This window comes from Chiloscyllium punctatum, chromosome 20 (assembly GCF_047496795.1).
Source record: "Chiloscyllium punctatum isolate Juve2018m chromosome 20, sChiPun1.3, whole genome shotgun sequence".
In the NCBI taxonomy this organism is placed as follows: Eukaryota; Metazoa; Chordata; class Chondrichthyes; order Orectolobiformes; family Hemiscylliidae; genus Chiloscyllium; species Chiloscyllium punctatum.
In genome coordinates, this window is record NC_092758.1 from 89,834,781 (window position 1) to 89,853,914 (window position 19,134).

The following is a 19,134-nucleotide window of genomic DNA, read 5'->3' on the forward strand; positions in this document are numbered from 1 at the left end:
CAAAATACAATGTTTGACATTATAAAGTAACAACACAGCAACACTAAATATCCCACCTACTTAAAACTCCAATCAAAACAACTAGTGGGATATTCTCAACACCACACAAATTCCTCATCTCTTTCTTTCTTCCCCACAGGTTGCTGATTCTTATAGGGTATACAGGCAGGAGGCTGGGGGAAACACTGCAAGGCAGGCAGCAGGAGGTGGAGAAGTCAACGTTTCAGGTGTAACCCTTCTTCAGAGCCCTTCTTGCAGGGGCATGATTCCAGATGGTCTGGTGGTCACTCCATATGAAAACCAAAATAGTGGCCAGTTGTCAGACTGGTAACTGTGTCACAATTTTAAAGCAGAATTTCTTGATTACACAGTTAACACCCTTCACAATTACCTATCTACACAAGTACCATACCTGCACTGGATAACTCCTGTCGGAGGCTGCTGACATATTGTACCAGTTCCTCCAAGCTGCGGTCGCAGTGCTGGCCATACATTAGGAACTTGTGCAGCACTTTCTCCAGCTCTCGTTCCACGCAGACACACTGGTCCATGAGGCAGAGACACAGAGGGACAGACACACACAGACAGGGCTGGGGTAACTTAGAGTCAGCCAGCAGGACCTACACAGGTAAACCCACTCTAGGTACAGGACACACACTAAACACAAGCACCTGGGAGGGGGCCCAGGGGCCCTTGTAGCTAAACCAACTGCATCAGGGACTGGCTGAGACAAAGCATTAAATCCACAACATCAGGCACAGGATGGTAGAATGAGAGAGCAGAACTTAAGACAAAAGGACAGCCCCTAATGTGGGCATAGTCAGAGCCAGGCTAGAGCTTGGCTGGGAAACTCAGTGCTGAAAGTTTAGCATCAGTCATAGACCCTGGCACTCTAGAGACACAGGGGCTGGTCTGGAGGATGCCTTACAGAAAGTGAGCCCCTGAGTTTACACACAGACAGTCAGAAACACAGCAACACACACCAGAAACATCGTGGCAGTGCCCGGGACAAACCCCACTCAGAGTGCCAGCAGTAGGCTGCAATCCTTACACAATGACAGCAGAAAGAGCACACATTAGGATTAGTGAAGCTGTAACAGCAGCAGCTCCTGACAATCCTCTCCCAACAACTGTCACTGCTGCAAAAAAAACTGCTACATACACTGCGGCTCCTGCCACTCCTCCCACAGGAGGGAGGGGGGTCAGGGTGGCTCTGCTTCATCCAGCCTCCCAATTCCCTCAGCACTTCAGCCCAGCCTTGCAGCATGCTATTAAAGCATATTCTAATTACAAACTCCGTGCCTTGCAGTCACTTCTATGCCTCATTCCTGACGCTTGTGACAACACACCAAGTCAGCTCCAACCCTCCCACTCCCGTAAAGTTAATGGGACAGTCCATCAGGAAGTAACTGTAGACAGGAGCGAATGGGATGTACCATTTACTGGGAGGGATGAAGGATTATAAAGAGCTCCTCCTGAAGTCCTTTTGTTTTGATTGTAAATGTGATTTGTATTAAATACAGGAGAAAAATTAATTTAATTTTTGCTTTCCGGTTAATGTCGTCTTTATTTCTTTAAAATACACTAATTGTGCGTAATTATAGATGACTATCCTCCCTGTGTGTCAACAGTGGAACAGACTGTTAGAAGGCTCTATCAGAACCTGCTGGGGTTTCAGGGTCAAAAGTCAGAGATCACCAGGTTAACTTTTGTGCATTGTGAACTCACTGAGATGTGGGTGACCTAACCCTTCCTTGTGAGAGCCGTTTGACAAGTCCTCAGTAAGTGTCACAATCAGGTTTTGGAGTGTGGCTCACAGATGCTGGAACTTGTAAACAAGTAGTCAACTTCCAGGGACTGTTCTGGGAATGGACTCTGGATTTCTCACAAGCTAGGTCTCCTGTTTAGCTCAGTACATGCTTGGCCTTTCCATGTTCCACTACCCTCTTCAAGCTTGCGACTTATGTTGTGTGCTGTGGAGTTAAGTGACAGTTTGTAGTGAGAGAGTGCAAAGAATATCATCAAGTTATTTGCCTTTTACAAAGTAGACAAACAGGAGGCTGGAAGAACACAGCAAGCCAGGCAGCTGGATGTGACACATCTGAGCCACACTCAAGCCACAACCAAGGAGTAATTGTAGGCTATTCAGCCTCTACATCCTGCTCTAGCATTCAATACTACGGTCAGAGGTCACACGATACCAGGTTACAGTCCAACAGGTTTATTTGAAATCACAAGCTTTCAGAGCACTGCCCCTTTGTCAGGTGGTGGGATTTATTAATACCATAACTGATCTGGTTGTAACCTCAAATCCACATTCCTGCCCACCCGTGATAACTTTTCATCCCTTTGCTGAACAGGAATCGGTCCACCTCTGCTTTTAAACATGCAAGGGCGTTTTTGTCACTGACATGTCGGTTACTTGAGGGTTGACCTTAAAGACATTCATAAGATCATGAGGGAGTATAGATAAAGTGAATGGCAGGTGTCCTTTCCCTTGGGTGGGGTATTTCAAATCTAGGGAGCATGTTAATGAGGTGAGAGAAGAAAGGTTTTAAAAAGACAAGCTTTTTACAGTTCGTGTACAGAATAAACTTCCAGAGGAAATGGTGGGTATAGGTACAGTTACAACATTTAAAAGACATTTGGATAAGTTCATGAATAGAAAAGGTTTAGAAGGATATGAGCCAAATGCAGTCAAATGGGACTAGTTTAGTATGGGATTATAGTCAGCATGGACTGATTGAACCAAAGGCCTGTTTCTGTGCTGTGTGACTCTGCTTCCATCTTTTCTGGAAAACAGTTCCAAAGAACTATGACCCCTTTGAGAAAAAAATAAATTGTCTAAATCCGAACAGTGACACTTAGATTCTTCCATAAAAGGAAATACCCTCTTTACATCTACCCTGTTAAGATCCCTCGGGATATTGTATTTTTCAAATTGGTTGCCTTTTATTCTTATAAACTCCATTGGATATAACTTGAGCCTTGTCCTAACATTTATTCACCATCCACAAATCAGTCATTGAAGAATACCCAAAGTGGCTGATACTCCTTTCGCTATCCCAGGGATACTAAGTGTTATGATCCTCTTACCCATTATAGCTGAGGTGAACCAACTCTGTACAGACTGCTATCCAACTGGGACTGTCTGACTAAACAATGGACTGTGCACTTAGTATCTTAGTCATCAAGGAAGCACCTCAAAGGGCAGTATTACTCTTTTAAATTACTGTTTTATGATGAGACAACATAACAAAAGATTAGAATGTTAATGAAAAGTTACAAAACAACTACACAACATATCAAAATTAAAATGCCATCTCTGGATTTAATGGTGGGCATCACATGATGAAAAATCTTCGAGGAGAAAGTGAGGACTGCAGATGCTGGAGATCAGAGCTGAAAATGTGTTGCTGGAAAAGTGCAGCAGGTCAGGCAGCATCCAAGGAACAGGAGAATCGACATTTCGGGCATAAGCCCTTCTTCAGGAAAGGGCTTATTCCTGAAGAAGGGCTTATGCGCTTTTCCGTAACACATTTTCATGCATCCATGAAGCCCATTTACATTTCTCGATGATGTTGAAAGGTTGCCAACATCATCAAAGACCCCTCACACTCCAGTAATGCTCTCCTACAACCTCTTTCATCAGACTGAAGATACAGAAACTTGAACACATGCACCAATAGGTTCAGGAACAGATTCTTCCTTGCTGTTTTTACACTGATGAATGGACTATCTAACCTTCAAATAATGTTGATCTTGCTTTGTGCACCTTCTGTCCGGTGTAACCTGTATGTCTCACTCTGTCTAAGCACCCCATGATCTGCCTGTACTGCTTGCAAAACAAAGCTTTTCACTGTACTTAGATACACATAACTACAATAAATCAAATGAAAGAAAAACACTGATAAATTTATCTGAATTTTTTCAGGATGTAATTAGAAAGAAAGATAAAGGTGAATCAACAAATGCCATATATTCAGATTTTCAAAAGGCTAATAAACAAGATAAGGGTTCATGGAGTTGATGGTGATATATTAGCATGAATAGAGGGCTGGTTGACAGACAGGAAGCAGAGAGTAGGAATAGACACAGCATTTTCAGGCTGAGAGTCCTGGTGTGTCACAAAGATCAGTGTCAGGGCTTCAGCTATTTCCAATCTGTATTAATGACTGAGATGAAAATACAAAGAACAACACAAACAGGCTGCAACAAGATATTGATGGACAACAATCTAGCAGGTGCAGGATATTATGGGGAAGTGTGAGGTCATTCACTTTGGATGTAAAAATAGAAAAGCAGATTATTTTCTGAAAGGTGTCAAGCTTGTAAATGTTGATGTGCTGAAAGAATTGGGTGTTCTTGTCCAAGAAACACAAAAAGCTAGCAAGCAGGTACAGCAAACAATTAGGAAAGCAAATGGCATGTTGTGATTTATTACAAAGGGATTGGAGTACAAGAATAAAGAAGTGTTGCTACAATTATATAGGAATTTGGAGACCACACCTAGAATATTGTGTGCAATTTTGGTTTCCATAGTTGCAAAAAGATATACTTTCCTTGGTCCCTATGCAATGGTTATCCTATAATAAGACGCTGAAAAATTTAGATCTTCATTTCTCCAGAGTTTGGAAAAGTGAGAGATGATCTCAATGCAACATTCAACAGTGTGAAGCAGTTTGCCAGAGTATAGTCGCAGATGTTGCTTCCCCGTTCTGGGGCATTTAGAAAACTGAAGCACAGTGTCAGGATAAAGGGCTGATCGTTCAGGAATGAGATGAGGAGAAATGGCTTCAATCAAAAGTTTTGAATGTTTGGAATTCTCTACACTGGAGAAATGTGATGTGCCATCAATGAAGATATTTAAGGCTGAAATAGATACATTTTCAGTCTCTGGGAGTGTCCATTGGGATGTCTAATTACGCTAAAGGTGCTAGTTAGTGGCAGCTAGTTACATTTGTTGATCACTGACACCCATTGAATCTTATTGTTCTGATGAGTCAGAGGGTTTTCAATAAAAGGGAGGAGCGAGGAAATTAACACGACAATACTAAATGATGTCATTTATAAATGTGTTTTAGTTTCGAGGTTGGTTCCACACTAATGTTATTGGTCACATAGGCTGTAATTGAATTTTGTATTATGAATAGGATGAGGCCTCCACTGTATGTATCAAAGGTTGGCACAAAATGAATAATTATTTGTTAGGGTTCAAGAAGAAACATTAGAATTGTGGTAAATGGATAGATTATACACAAAGAGATTTACTCACTAAATGGGTAATCTGTAACCTCTTGGGTTATATCAGGGTCATAATAGGTTATGCCCTTACGAAGTTGTGCCATGGTTAGCGAAACTCAACAGCAATGACTTGGTCAAACGGAAGGGGGCACTGCTGACAGCGTTATTGTGGAATCAGTGCTTACCTTCATTTCTGGCAGGTAATGGCCCAAGTCTTTTTATCTTCATCAGACATCAGTGTACAATCCAAAGATGTGGGTCAGGACAGCGTGGGATTCCTGGTGAGTGGACTTCCATGTACAGTTTGAACAGTACAAGCTGCCAGAGGATGTGCCAGAGAAGGCTGGTACAATTACAACATTGAAAAGGTGTCTAGATGGGTATATGAATAGGAAGGATATAGAGGGATATGGACAATATGCTGGCAAAATGGGACTAGGTCAGTTTGGGATGTCTGGTCAGAACGGATGATTTGGGCTGAAGGGTCTGTTTCTGTGCTTGGTGACTATTATTCCATCAGAGTTAAGAGTGTAGTGCTGGAAAAGCACAGCAGGTCAGTCAGCATCCAAGAAGCAGTAGAATCAATGTTTTGGGCATATGCCCTTCACCCCAATGAAGGGCTCATGCTTGAAACGTTGATTCTCCTGCTCCTTGGATGCTGCCTGACCTACTGTGCTTTTCCAGCACTACACTCTTGACTCTGATCTCCAGCATCTGCAGCCCTCATTTTCTCCTCCTCTATTATTCCATCAGACAGGCAATTACCCTGCTTCCACAATAGTCTTACCTCTGAATGAGAGATGGATACTTAGTTTTCTGGTGCATAGTTACCTACAGGATGTTGGTGTAGCTCAGTTAGCTGATTTGAGATGCAGAGAGATCTATAGAGTCCATACCAGGCCCACTGTCAAAGAAAAGCCACCAGCATTCTTAAAGATCCATCCCACCCTGGCAATGTTTTTCTACAACCTCTACCATTGGGGAGAATGTACAGAAGTCTGAACACAAGCACCAGCCGGTTTCGTAACAGTTTCTACTCTACTGTTGTTAACATGCTAAATGAACTCACAAACTCTTAACATTCGCCTGCACCTGTGTTTTTGTTTTTGCCGCTGTTTACCTATTATTTGCTATCTATGCTATTTAACTCTGTGATCTGCCTGTATTGCTTGCAAAACAAAGCTTTTCACTGTGCCTTGGTACACGTGACAATAAATTCAATTCAATTCAAATCAGAGAGATACCAACAATGTGAGTTCAATTCCTGCATCAGCTAAGGTTACCGTAAGGTCCCACCTTCTCAACCTTGACCCTAACCTGAGGCGTGTGACCCTCAGGTTAAACTCATCATCAGTTAATCTCTTTATAATGAGAGAGCAGTCCTATGGTCCTCTGGGACTGAAGCAACTTTACCTTACATAGTTATCCAGGACATGTTAGACGGCTTAAAGCCTAGTTTAATTCCAGAACTGATCCCCTGAATCACTCATAAAAGCCAACTACTGAGGATGCTGGAAATCAGAAATAAAAACAGAAAGTGCTGGAGAGAGTCAACAGGTCTGGCAGCATTTTGAGTCCACAAACACTGCCAGACCTACTGGGTTTCCCCAGTACATGCTGTTTTTAATTATCTCCCATCATTCTGATTGACTTCCTCTGCCTGTCCCTTAGACTGATGCCCCAATATGCCAACAATGCCCTGAACATCCCACCCAACCACATGCATCTCTGAACTGCTCCTTTCCCGATGGCCCATCTGACCCGACTGCCCCAACTCAATTACTACGGCCTCCACCTCACCCACTTCCCATTCCACCACATACACCTCATCCATTCACACAATAGTCACCTCATTCATTTACATTCACACTGGATTCTTAAATTTATCATTCAGCAGCTCAGGCCATAACTTGGGGGAGGTGAGGGGGGGGGAGACAGTATGTCCAAGCTCTTGCCTAACATTATAGCACTGTGATTGAACTCTTGCGGACCCTGCACTCTCCTCCTTTTATGGAGATGCCCAGCTCACACAGAAAGAAATGTGGAGCAGCGAGGGTCAGGGAACATTTTGAGACCTAGTGACAATCTGACAACAACTGCAGCAACATAGAAAATAAGAGCAGGCCATTCAGCCCTTTGTGCTTGCTCTGTTATTTAATATGATCATGGCTGAACACCCATCTCAGTCCCCTGCTCTCAGTTTCTCCCCATATCCTCTGATCCCTTTAGCTCTAAGACCTATATCTAATTCCTTCTTGAAAACATTCAATGTTTTAGCCTTAATCACTTCCTGTGACAGAGAATTGCACAGTCTCACCCACTCTCTGGATGAAAATATTTCCCTGCATCTCAGTTCTAAGTGGCCTCACCTAGCTATCCCTGGTCATCAGGAATAACCTTGCTGCATTTACTCTGTCCAGGCCAATAGAGGTCCATATAGGGCAGAAACAGACCCTTTGATCCAACTAGTCCATGGTGACCAAGTTTCCCCAAACTAAACTAATCCCACTTGCCTGCGTTTCGCCCATATCCCACTAAACCTTTTGTATTCATGTTCCTATCCATATGTCTTTAAAATGTTGTAACTGTACCTGCATTTACCCCCACTTCCTCTGGCAGCTCACTCCACACACAGACCACCCTCAGTGTGAAAACGTTGCCCCTCAGATCCCTTTAAAATTCTTCTCCTCTCACCTTAAAAATATGTATCTAGTTTTGAACTCTCCCACCGTAGAGTTGAAAACTGTTGTTATTAGCCTTATCTATGCCCCTCATGATTTTATAAACCTCTTTAAGGTCACCCCTCAACCTCTTACACTCCAGTGAAAAGAGTCTCAGCCAATTCAGCTTCTCTTTGTAACGCAAACCCTCCTGTCAGCAACATGATCATTTTATGTGAATAGCTCTTGGAAGTAGAGACTATAATCAGTCGGATTTACAAGGATGTTGCCAGGGTTGGAGGGTCTGAGCTGTACGAAGAGGCTGAATAGGCTGAGGCTATTTTCTGTGGAGCATCAGAGGCTGAGTGATGACCTTATAGAGGTTTATAAAATCATGAGGGGCATAAATAGGGTGACGATTTGGAGATGCCGGTGTTGGACTGGGGTACAAAGTTAAAATTCACACACCAGGTTATAGTCCAACAGATTTAATTAGAAGCACACTAGCTTTTGGAGCGACGCTCCTTCATCAGGTGATTGTGGAGTGAGTAGTAAAAGTCTTTTCCCTGGGGTCAGGGAGTCCAGAACTAGAGGGCATAGGTTTAGGGTGAGAGGGGAAAGATATAAAAGGGACCTAAGGGCAACGTTTTCACACAGAGTGTGGTGCGTGTATGGAATGAGCTGCCAGAGGAAGTGGTGGAGGCTGGTACAATTACAACATTTAAAAGGCATCAGGATCGGTATATGAATAGGAAGAGTTTAGAGGGATATGTGCCAAATGCTGGCGAATAGAACTAGATTAATTTAGGATATCTGGTCATCCTGGACAAGTTGGACCGAAGGGTCTGTTTCCGTGCTATATATCTCTATGACACTATAACTCTATCTGCCATAGACAGTAGTGGGAATGGGTTGCACATTTTAAACACAGATTTCAAACTCTCTGGCCTTCTACATGCAGAATATATCTGATTTTATTGACACTGGTAGTCCCTAGCAAATTTCATAAGTCATCTTTGTCCTTGAGTAATGGTAGCTCCAAAATTGAACAAATGGTTAAAATCAAGATTTATACCTTGGATATCTCAAATGATCTAACTAATTAAGGCAGTGTTTCTCCTCAGCTTGCCTTCAGGGAACCTGTGTATGAAATATGTTAGAGATTGCTCTCTTTCTTATGATGCTGCCGCCGCCTCCAATCTCCTCCAGCTGCTTCTGGAACATTCCCAGGCAGGACCCACTCACAGTCTCTGATTGCCAGGCATTCGATGGGCCCCACTCTCACCGCCAGCCTTCTCAGATGCTGGGCCTAGAGACAGCCATGGGCCACTAACAGATTCCCGCGCTGGGCTGAGAGGACGCCTTGCCGGGTCCGTGCTGAGACTAGGAGAAGAAAGGAGAAAAGAAACACAAAGTGAGAAAGAGAAGAGAAACAAAAGGGAAAAAGAACGGACAGAGTGAACAGACTGCAGCTGAAGAGTCCTACTCTGCCGCCATCTTGAAGTTGATGTAGTTTGTGAGCTGATTATTCCAGACTCCCACTAGCATCCTGAGAATGGTCAGTCTCTGTCGTGGGTCACATTAATAGCAGGGTAGGTGGGAATGGCTTGTCTGCTTCTGATCACCAGCCCTGCTGCATCCTTTTTTTTCTCATTTATTTCTATTTAACATCAAACTTCATCTGACCTTCTCTTCACCGTTCGGTGGAGGATGGATGTTTCAGGAGCTGCTGCAGTGGGGAAGATGGTGTAGTCTGTTTCTCATGGCCATTGTGGCTGCCTGCTGGGGTGGGTCCTGCGGAGTGATGGTCTGCTTCTGTGTCTTCAGCAGCATGGTGTGTCCAGCCTGGAATTCCAACAGCCTGGAATTTTAACTGTCCAGAATTCCAACATCCTCAAATTCCAACAGCCCGGGATTCCAACAAGCTGTGATTCCAACCACCCAGAATTCCAGCAGCCCAGGATTCCAACAGTCTGGAATTCCAACAGCCCGGGATTCCAACCGTCCACGATACCAACAGTCTGGAACTCTGACAGCTTGGAATTCCAACAGCTCGGAATTCCAACAGCACAGGATTCCAACCACCCAGAATTCCAACAACCTGGAATTCCAACAGCCTGGAATTCCAACAGCACGGGATTCCAACAGCCTGGGATTCCAACAGCACAGAATTCCAACAGCCCGGAATTCGAACAGCCTGGAATTCCAACAGCACAAAATTCCAACCGCCTGGAATTCCAACAACCCAGAATTCTGGCGGACCAGAATTCCAACAGCCTGGGATTCCAACAGCACAGATTTCCAACAGCCTGGAATTCCAACAGCACAGAATTCCAACTGCCTGGAATTCCAACAGCCCAGAATTCTGGCTGACCAGAATTCCAACAGCCTGGGATTCCAACAGCACAGAATTCCAACAGCACGGAATTCCAACAGCCTGGAATTCCAACAGCACAGAATTCCAACCGCCTGGAATTCCAACAGCCCAGAATTCTGGCAGACCGGAATTCCAACAGCCTGGGATTCCAACAGCCTGGAATTCCAACAGTCCAGATTTCTGGCAGACCAGAATTCTAACAGCCTGGGATTCCAACAGCACAGAATTCCAACCGCCTGGAATTCCAACAGCTCAGAATTCCAGCGGACCAGAATTCCAAAAGCCTGGGATTCCAACAGCCCAAGATTTGGTGGCTTCAATGTTGGCTTTCTGCAACAATGGAGGATGTGGGCCCTGTCTGTTCCTTGACCTTGGGAACCTAGGAGCCATGAGTAGAGCAGAGTGTAGAGTAGAGTCGCTTTTATTTGTCATTTCTACCATAATCAACTGTTACAGTAAAAACCAGACAGGGATCCTCCAGGACGAAGGGTGCTACATGGACAGCACAAAAGCACAATCATACAAAGGGCGGAATAAAGTGCATAAAAAGTGCAAAACATGCAAATTGCAGTGTAATGGAACAAAGATAAACTTTGTCTTAATTTTTTTATATATAGGATTTTTGTTATTAATATAGTTGCCAGAGTATGGTGGCTTAAACACTTTTCACTGTATTTCTGAAAAATGCAAGTGACAATAAATTACTATTCTATTCTGTTAATCAATTTACAATCCATGTGACTTATATTGAAAATTCGACAACCTTTAGTTCAGATTTATCCGACTTCACATTGATAATTCTAGCATAAACTGACATATGAGGAGAGATTGACTCGGTCAGGATTGTTTTCACTGGAGTTCAGACAACTGAGGTGGGCTGTCATAGAGGTGTATAAAATTCTAACAGGACTAGACAGGGCAGGTGCTGGGAGGATGTTCCTGATGGTGGGTGTGTCCAGAACCAGGGGGTCACAGTTTGATAATTCGGGGTGGACCATTTAGGATGGAGATGAGGGGACATTTCATCATCCAAAGAGTGGTGAGCCTGTGGAATTCATTATCACAGGAAGTAGTTGATGCCAAAACATTGAATGTATTCAAGGGGAAGCTAGATATAGCACTTGGAGCAGATGGGATCAAAGGTTATGGGGACAAAGCAGGACTAGGCTATTGGGTTGGTTGATCAGCCATGATGGTGATGAATGGCATAGCAGGTTAGAAGGGCCAAATGGACTCCTCCTGCTCCTATCTTCTACGTTTCTACGTTTCTATAAACTCTTCCTCCACATGTTCCAGGGTAGATGATGCCTGTATTGTGTTCATGTGGCACTAATTCACTGAGATAGGTTGAGAACAGCTTCAGTAAGAGGCTTCTACTTTTTTTTAAGGGTATCGTAATCCATATGTTTTGTTCTCCCCTTTGATTAATAATGGAGAGGTAGCAAAATGATTTCTGGTTGGTCCTCAGCATGTTGAACTGCATCTTGAATACCCGTTCTGTGGTCAGCCAATCCTGCTGGGGGATTTGAAACAAGAGCTTTAGACCCAGAGGTCACGAACCTAACCCTGCACCGCAAGGACCTCCTGCACAGCTCCTTAAGGTGGGCACATGAAAGGATTGGGAAAAGTGCGGGCTGCAGATGCTGGAAATCAGAGTCAAGAGTGTGGTGCTAGAAAAATACAGCAGCTCAGGCAGCATCTGAGGAGTAGGAGAATCGACATTTTGGGCATTAGCCCTTCATCAGGAATGACTGAGGATAGAATCATTTTTTATTGCAAAATTCCAGCGGTGTAATATCTTTGGAAGAGAAACTAACACAACTGGAAACAAAAGTAAAGTTTAGTGATACTTACAGAAAGAAGTGTGAGTCCCCAATGTAGGGATGAGATTCTTTATTTGGACCGGACCATTTAATAATGGTACTATGTTACCATTGACGGGGGAAGTGAAAATTAGACCAATTTCTAAACATATTATCCAGTGGACCCCTTACAGAGTGAGTCTGATTATTAAATAGAAATATAATCCCTCCCCATTGTGGCTGAACTGTGTGAGCAATTCGCTCTCCATATTTCATTGGACCAAGTTGACTGTCACCCATGAATCATAATAAGGAGGTGATCGTTTGGGACGGCAGAACTTCGGGCAAAAAAAGTTAATAAATAAATCAGCAGCTTCGCCCACTTCCCATTCTTAATAGGTTAACCAAATGGAGTCCAGCCAATGACTGAGTTCCAGCCACAGAGTCTGAACAAGTCTATTCAGGTGAATAAATAAAGCACTTTAAAAATTAATTCACAGGATGAGGGCATTGATGGGCTAGATCAGCATTTATTGCCTGGAAGGCAGTTTAAGAGTCAACCCCGATGCTGTGGGTCTTAAGTCACATGGAGGCCAGACAAGGAAAGGATACCAGTTTTCTTCCCTAAAGGGCATTTGTGAACCAGCTGGGGTTTCCCCACCAAAAAAAAATTCAACAATGGATTCATGGTCATCAGTCGACTCTTAATTCTAGATTTTTAGTGAACTCAAATTCCACCATCTGTTGTGGTGGGATTTGAACCCAGATTCTCAGAACATTATCTGCATCTTAACTTAATAGGCAAGCATTAATACCACATGGCCACTTTCTCCTAATTTTAGCTTTGCTGAGGCGTAGCTTCGTCTATGCACTTCCTAGCCTGCTGTAAATGTGTGTAGGTTTGGCTGATGATAAGGCTAGCTGCCATTGCCCTGTGTGACAGGAGCTAAATATTGATAAGTCACCACCTCCTATCCCACACCCACCCTTAACCTCAATCCACCAAGTGCAACAAAGATAACTTCTTCAGACTGGCAATAGCAACACAATCTGTGAACATTATGATAAATATAACCGAAGGGCGAGACTATGAAAGATATCAGGTCTGCTAACCAACAAATAGCTTTAAAATACATCTTCATGAACATGCATAGCATTGAGTCTATTATGTTATGCATTTCAACATTGAATTAGCTTGCCAAGGTCAAAGGTGACAGTGTGCCATGGGCCATCAACCTGCCTGCATTTCGCCCTTATCCCTCGAAACCTTTCCTGTTCACTCCTGTCCAAATATCTTTTAAATATTGTATATAGAGCCTGTTGAGGTTCATCCGGGCAGTTCTGTGACACAGGAATCCATGGTCTACAGGCAGTTCACACCAAGGCAGACATCAGCTGCTGCCTGGGACCATCAACTCCATTAAAGATGTTGCTGGAACTGTCCATCACCTGCTAATCTTCCAGTACAAAGAGCTGACTTTCATTGAGCATTAGTAACTAGCACATTTCAAAGTCCAGTGCTGATGAACAGCTACAATTTGAAGTCAGCCATCACAAAGACACTAAGAGGTAAGGCCACCATCAAACGTACGAACAGTTGTAGGCCATTCAGCTCCACTGTTCAAAGAGGTCACAGTGGTCTAATGATTCTCCACTCCTCTTTACTGTCTTTTCTACATAACCCTTGATTCCATTATTAATTAGAAATCTGTCTATCTCAGCCTTCAATATACTTAATGACCCAAAGTCCAATTTCCACAGAGTCACTGGTCTGTGAGAGAAGAAATTCCTTTTCATCTGTGCCTTCAATGGGTGACCCTTTACTGTGAGATTATGCCCTCTGATCCTTCACTCCCCACAAGGAGAGACAACCTCACAGCTTCAATCCTGCCATGGCCCTAAGAATCTTATGTGTTTCAATAGCATTATCTCTGATTCTTCTAAACTCCAAAGAGTACAGGCCCAACATACTCAACTTCTCGTCACAAAAAAAACTCTCCATAAATAGGATCCACTTATTGTACTTTCTCAGGATTCCCTTTGAAACAAAGGCCAACATTTCATTTGCTTCCCTGATTGTCTTGTATGCTACCGTTTTGTGAATCATGCATTAAGACTCCCAAATCTCTCTGTGTTGCAGATTTCTACAGTCTTTCTCTATTTAAATAATATTCACCACTTCTATTCTTCCTACCAAACTGCATTACTTCACATTTTGCCACATTATATTCCATCTGCCAAGTTTCTCCCCATTCACGTAATTTGTCTATAACCCTCTGCAGTCTCTCATTCTTCCCATGAATTTTTGTGTTATCCACAATCTTGGCAGTTGCACATTCACTTCCCTCCTTTAAGTAATTAATATACATTGTATTAATTAAGGCTGCCATCCTCAAAAAGCTCCCCCTTCTCCCAACTCTATCTTCTATTAATTAGCCAATCCTGTTGATAGATCTATCATATTAAATAGCCACATGTGTGGCAACTTGTCAAATAATTTTGGACTAGTCAGTCCAACCCTCAGTGGTGGGCAAGTTATTAAAAAAAAATTCTGATGGATGAATATTGTTGTGGTTTCGAGAAACAGGGATGGAATTGGGATAGACAGCATGAGTTTGTAAGAGGAAGATTGTGCATAACCCATTTGACTGTACCATTTGAGATGGTAACCAGGGGCATTGATGAAGGTAATGCATTAGATATGTCCCACATGGACTTCATAAGGAATTTGGTAAGATCCCTCAGGGTAGACTGGTCAAGAAAATAAAGAGCCAATAGGACGTAAGGTAGAGTGGAACACTGGATCCAAAATTGGCTGAGAGACAGGATGTAGAGAGTGATGGCACAGGGATAACTCTGGATGTCTGTTTCCAGTGGGGTTTCGCAGGGCTCCGTGCTGGGTTCCTGACTATTTGTGGTGTACATTGCTGATTTGGATTGAAACGTAGGAGGTATGATCAAGAAGTTCATGGATGACACAAAAATTGCTGTGGAGCAAACAGTGAGGAAGATAGCGATAGACTGCAGGAGGACATCAACAGACTAGTCAGCTTGGCAGTACAGTGACAAATAGAATTCAACCTGGAAAAGCATAAGGTAATGCACTGTGGGAGGTTTGTCAAAGCAAAGAATTATAGTCTGAATGGTAGGACCCTATAAAATCAGAGGGATCTTGGTGCGTTTATCCACAAATCACTGAAGGTAGCAGGGCAGGTAGATGTAGTGGTTCACAAGGCATGTGAGATACTTGCTTTTATTAGCTATGAAGCCATGGCTCAGTGGTTAGCACTGCTATCTCACAGTGCCAGGGACCTGGATTCAATTCCACCCTTGGGTGACTGTGTGGAATTTGTACATTCTCTCGAAGTTTGCTTTGATTTCTTCCCACAGTCTGAAGATGTGCAGGTTAGTGGATTGGCCATGGGAAATGCAATGGTATAGGGTGGGATGCTCTTTGGAGGGGTGGTGCAGTTTTGATGGGCAGAATGGCCTCTATTTGCACTGTAGGGGTTCTGTGGAGCATGGTATTAGTGTTGTCACATCTTTTCTGATTGCAGCAAATACAATGGGTTGAATGGCCTTCCTCTGTGCTGTCAAAGTCTGTGAGTCACCATCTAAGGCTATTCATCCATTACACACCAAGTGGAAACGGGGAAAACCCTCAGGCTGTACGTTTGACAAGTTTTCTTTCCATTCTTTCACAGGATGTGGGCCAGCATTTGTTGTTAAATTTCTAACTCCATTTAGGTGGTGGTGAGCCACATTTTTGAATGACTACAGTTCCATTTATGCAGTAATGTAATAAATGTTGAAAACATTAATAAACTATAAATGTAGACAGTAACATATGGCTTGGAAGATAGATTAGTTTTGCAGCTTATATAATGAACTTTGAACGGTTGCGTATAGTATTTTTATATATTTTATAAATAAAGTATATTTTTGGAAAAAGCTGACTATGTGTCTGTAAAAAAAGTTTATTATCCAGTAATTTCTGCTAGAAATCCATCTGGCTGAAACGTTGGGTTAGAACAGATTTGGGCACAATAGCATAACCTGTCACCCTTGGCAACGTAACAAGAACTAAGGCTTGGGTAAGTACCAGAAATTAGTCAGCACTCACACTACTTTGCAAAGAGCCACTGCATTTAGTGGGGGTGATGGGTGGGAGGTTGGTGGGTCTGTACAGTGGAATTTACAGCGAAATGTTGTGAATCACTTCACACATGCCGGAATTTCAGAATCTAATTACAGTGACAGCAACATAAAAGTGGTTGATAATTCTGCAGTCCATTCTGACAATTCAAATGCTAATGTGTTAAACCAGCGGAGTCCAGCCACAGAAGATTTCCCTTGTCTGAGCCTGTCGACAGGCCTGGACAAGCCTGTCGCCCTCCAGCAGAAAGGATCAAGTGACTGAATGGGCTAAGTGACTCAAAACACCCCCTCATCGGGAACCGTGGTGATCAAAGCAGGATGTTCCAAGCTTTCATTCCCAGTGAACACAGGCTGTAACATTGGGAAAAAGTAACTAGGATTCCCTCTCCTCCTGCACATCCTTAATCCAGTTGGAAAGTGTCTGTTGTTTTCATGGTCAAGTCATTGAAAGGATAAAGGTGGATCCAGAAAGTAGTGGGTTTTTAAAATAATATTTCAAAAGTATTCCTTATTCATTAAAAAATATGTTTGTTTACATCATCACAAATGCAGTTTGGTTCTGTACAGTAGTATATCACAGAAACAAACAAACATTAGAGTTCGACTCTATCCTAACAAACCAAATACATCTCTTACATTTACAAGGGTCAAAAGATGTGAAGCTGGAAGAGCACAGCAGGTCAGACATCATCATTGGGGCAGCACGGTGGCTCAGTGGTTAGCACTGCTGCCTCACAGTGCCAGGGACCTGGGTTCGATTCCAGCCTCGGGCAACTGTCTGTGTGGAGTTTGCACGTTCTTACTGTGTCTGTGTGGGTTTCCTCCGGTGCTCCAGTTTCCTCCCACAGTCACAAAGATGTGCAGGTTAGGTGAATTAGCCATGTTAAATTGCCCATAGTGATAGGTGCATTAGTAGTGGAATGGGTCTGGGTGGGTTACTCTTCAGAGAGTCGGTTTGGACTTGTTGGCCCGAAGGGCCTGTTTCCGCACTGTAGGGAATCTAATCTAATCGAGCATTCGGCTTGAAACGTTGACTTTCCTGCACCTCGGATGCTGTTTGACCTGCTGTGCTCTTCCAGCTTCACATCTATTGAGTCTGACTTCCAGCATCTGCAGTCCTTACTGCTTCTTACATATACAAGACTGTATTTACACCCATTAAGGAACTAGGAGGGTCCAATAACTGAATGGACACCCATTTAACTTCAGCAGGAAAACCTCAGGACAGTGTTAGGGTGAGAAGGGAAAGATACAAAAGACACCTAAGGAGCAACTTTTTTTACGCAGAGGGTGGTACGTGTATGGAATGAGCTGCCAGAGGAAGTGGTGGAGGACGGTACAATTGCAACATTTAAAAGGCATTTGGATGGGTATATGAATAGGAAGGGTTTGGAGGGATATGGGCTGTGCGCTGGCAGGTGGGACTAGATTGGGTTGGGATATCTGGTTGGCACGGACGGTTGGATCAAAGGGTCTGTTTCCATGCTGGACATCTCTATGACTTTATATGCATGTGTACATTGTTAAACTTGAAAGGGTTCAGAAAAGATTTACAAGGATGTTGCCAGGGTTGGAGGATTTGAGCTATAGGGAGAGGCTGAACAGGCTGGGGCTGTTTTCCCTGATGTGTCGGAGGCTGAGGGGTGACCTTATAGAGGTTTATAAAATCATGAGGGGCATGAATAGGATGAATAGTAAAAGTCTTTTCCCCAGTATGGGGGAGTCCAAAACAAGAGGGCATAGGTTTAGGGTGAGAGGGGAAAGATTTAAAAGGGACCTAAGGGGCAACTTTTCCACACAGAGTGTGGTACATGTATGGAATGAGCTGCCAGAAGTGGTGGAGGCTGGTACAATTGCAACATTTAAGAGGCATTTGGATGGATATATGAATAGGAAGGGTTTGGAGGGATATAGGCCAAGTTCTGGCAAAAGGAACTAGATTAGCTTAGGATATCTAGTCGGCATGGACGAGTTGGACTGAAGGGTCTGTTTTCGTGCTGTACATCTCTATGACTCTATGACTCCAAGTAAAGACAGTTTGGTGCTTGATAATCTGATGGTTTGTGAATACTCACAGTTGAATCAGTCATATTAATGGCCAATGGGATGCGACATTAGAGGTTGCCATTGGTCATAAAGCCACATTACAGCAAGTGACCAACAGAGGATGGGAGGAAAAATGGCTGCAAAAGATCAAAATAAAGAGCTTGTCTGTAGATACAGCATATGCTTAGAGGGTGATTTTGTTTATTCATTCACAAGACATGGACATTTATTTATTGCCCATCCCTAATTGCCCAGAGGACAGTGAAGAGTCAACCACATTGGCTGTGAGCCTGGGGAAAAAGTAGGCCTGACCAGGTAAGGATGACAATTTCCTTCCCTAAAGGACATTAGTGACCCAGATGGGCTTTTCCAACAATCAACTCATGGTCATCATTAGGCTCTAATTCCAAATTCCACCTTCTGCCATTGTAGGATTTCAACCTGGTTCCCCAGGTTCATTACTGAGGTCTCATGGATTTATAGGAGAAAGTGAGGACTACAGATGCTGGAGATCAGAGATGAAAAATGTGTTGCTGGAGGAAGGGCTTATGCCCGAAACGTCGATTCTCCTGCTCCTTGGAGGCTGCCTGACCTGCTGCACTTTTCCAGCAACACATTTTTCAGCTCATGGAATTATAGTCTAGTGATAACTCTATTAGGCCATTGCCTCCCTAATTTGTCTGTGATGCACAACATGGGTGAATAGTTTGTTTCTACTCATCCTGGAAGAAGGAAAATTCTGCTTAATTATTGTGTTATTGACTAGGGTTGGTTAGTTAAGATGCTAATGGCTGCACATTTTATATTTTCTAAAGGTATATCATTTATTATGTTTGTGATCTACTGT

The 19,134-nt window shown here is 43.2% G+C and overlaps 1 protein-coding gene across 1 annotated transcript in view; it reads right to left on the bottom strand.

Moving 5' to 3' along the window:
* Window positions 1-1,153, bottom strand: part of rmnd5b (required for meiotic nuclear division 5 homolog B) — a 40,096-nt gene extending 38,943 nt beyond the window's left edge. Inside the window, exon 1 of the mRNA XM_072591198.1 lies at window positions 413-1,153. Coding sequence (XP_072447299.1) covers window positions 413-551 — 139 coding nt within the window. The 5' untranslated portion in view covers window positions 552-1,153. The remainder of the gene's footprint in view (window positions 1-412) is intronic.
* Between the last annotated feature and the right edge of the window lie 17,981 nt (window positions 1,154-19,134).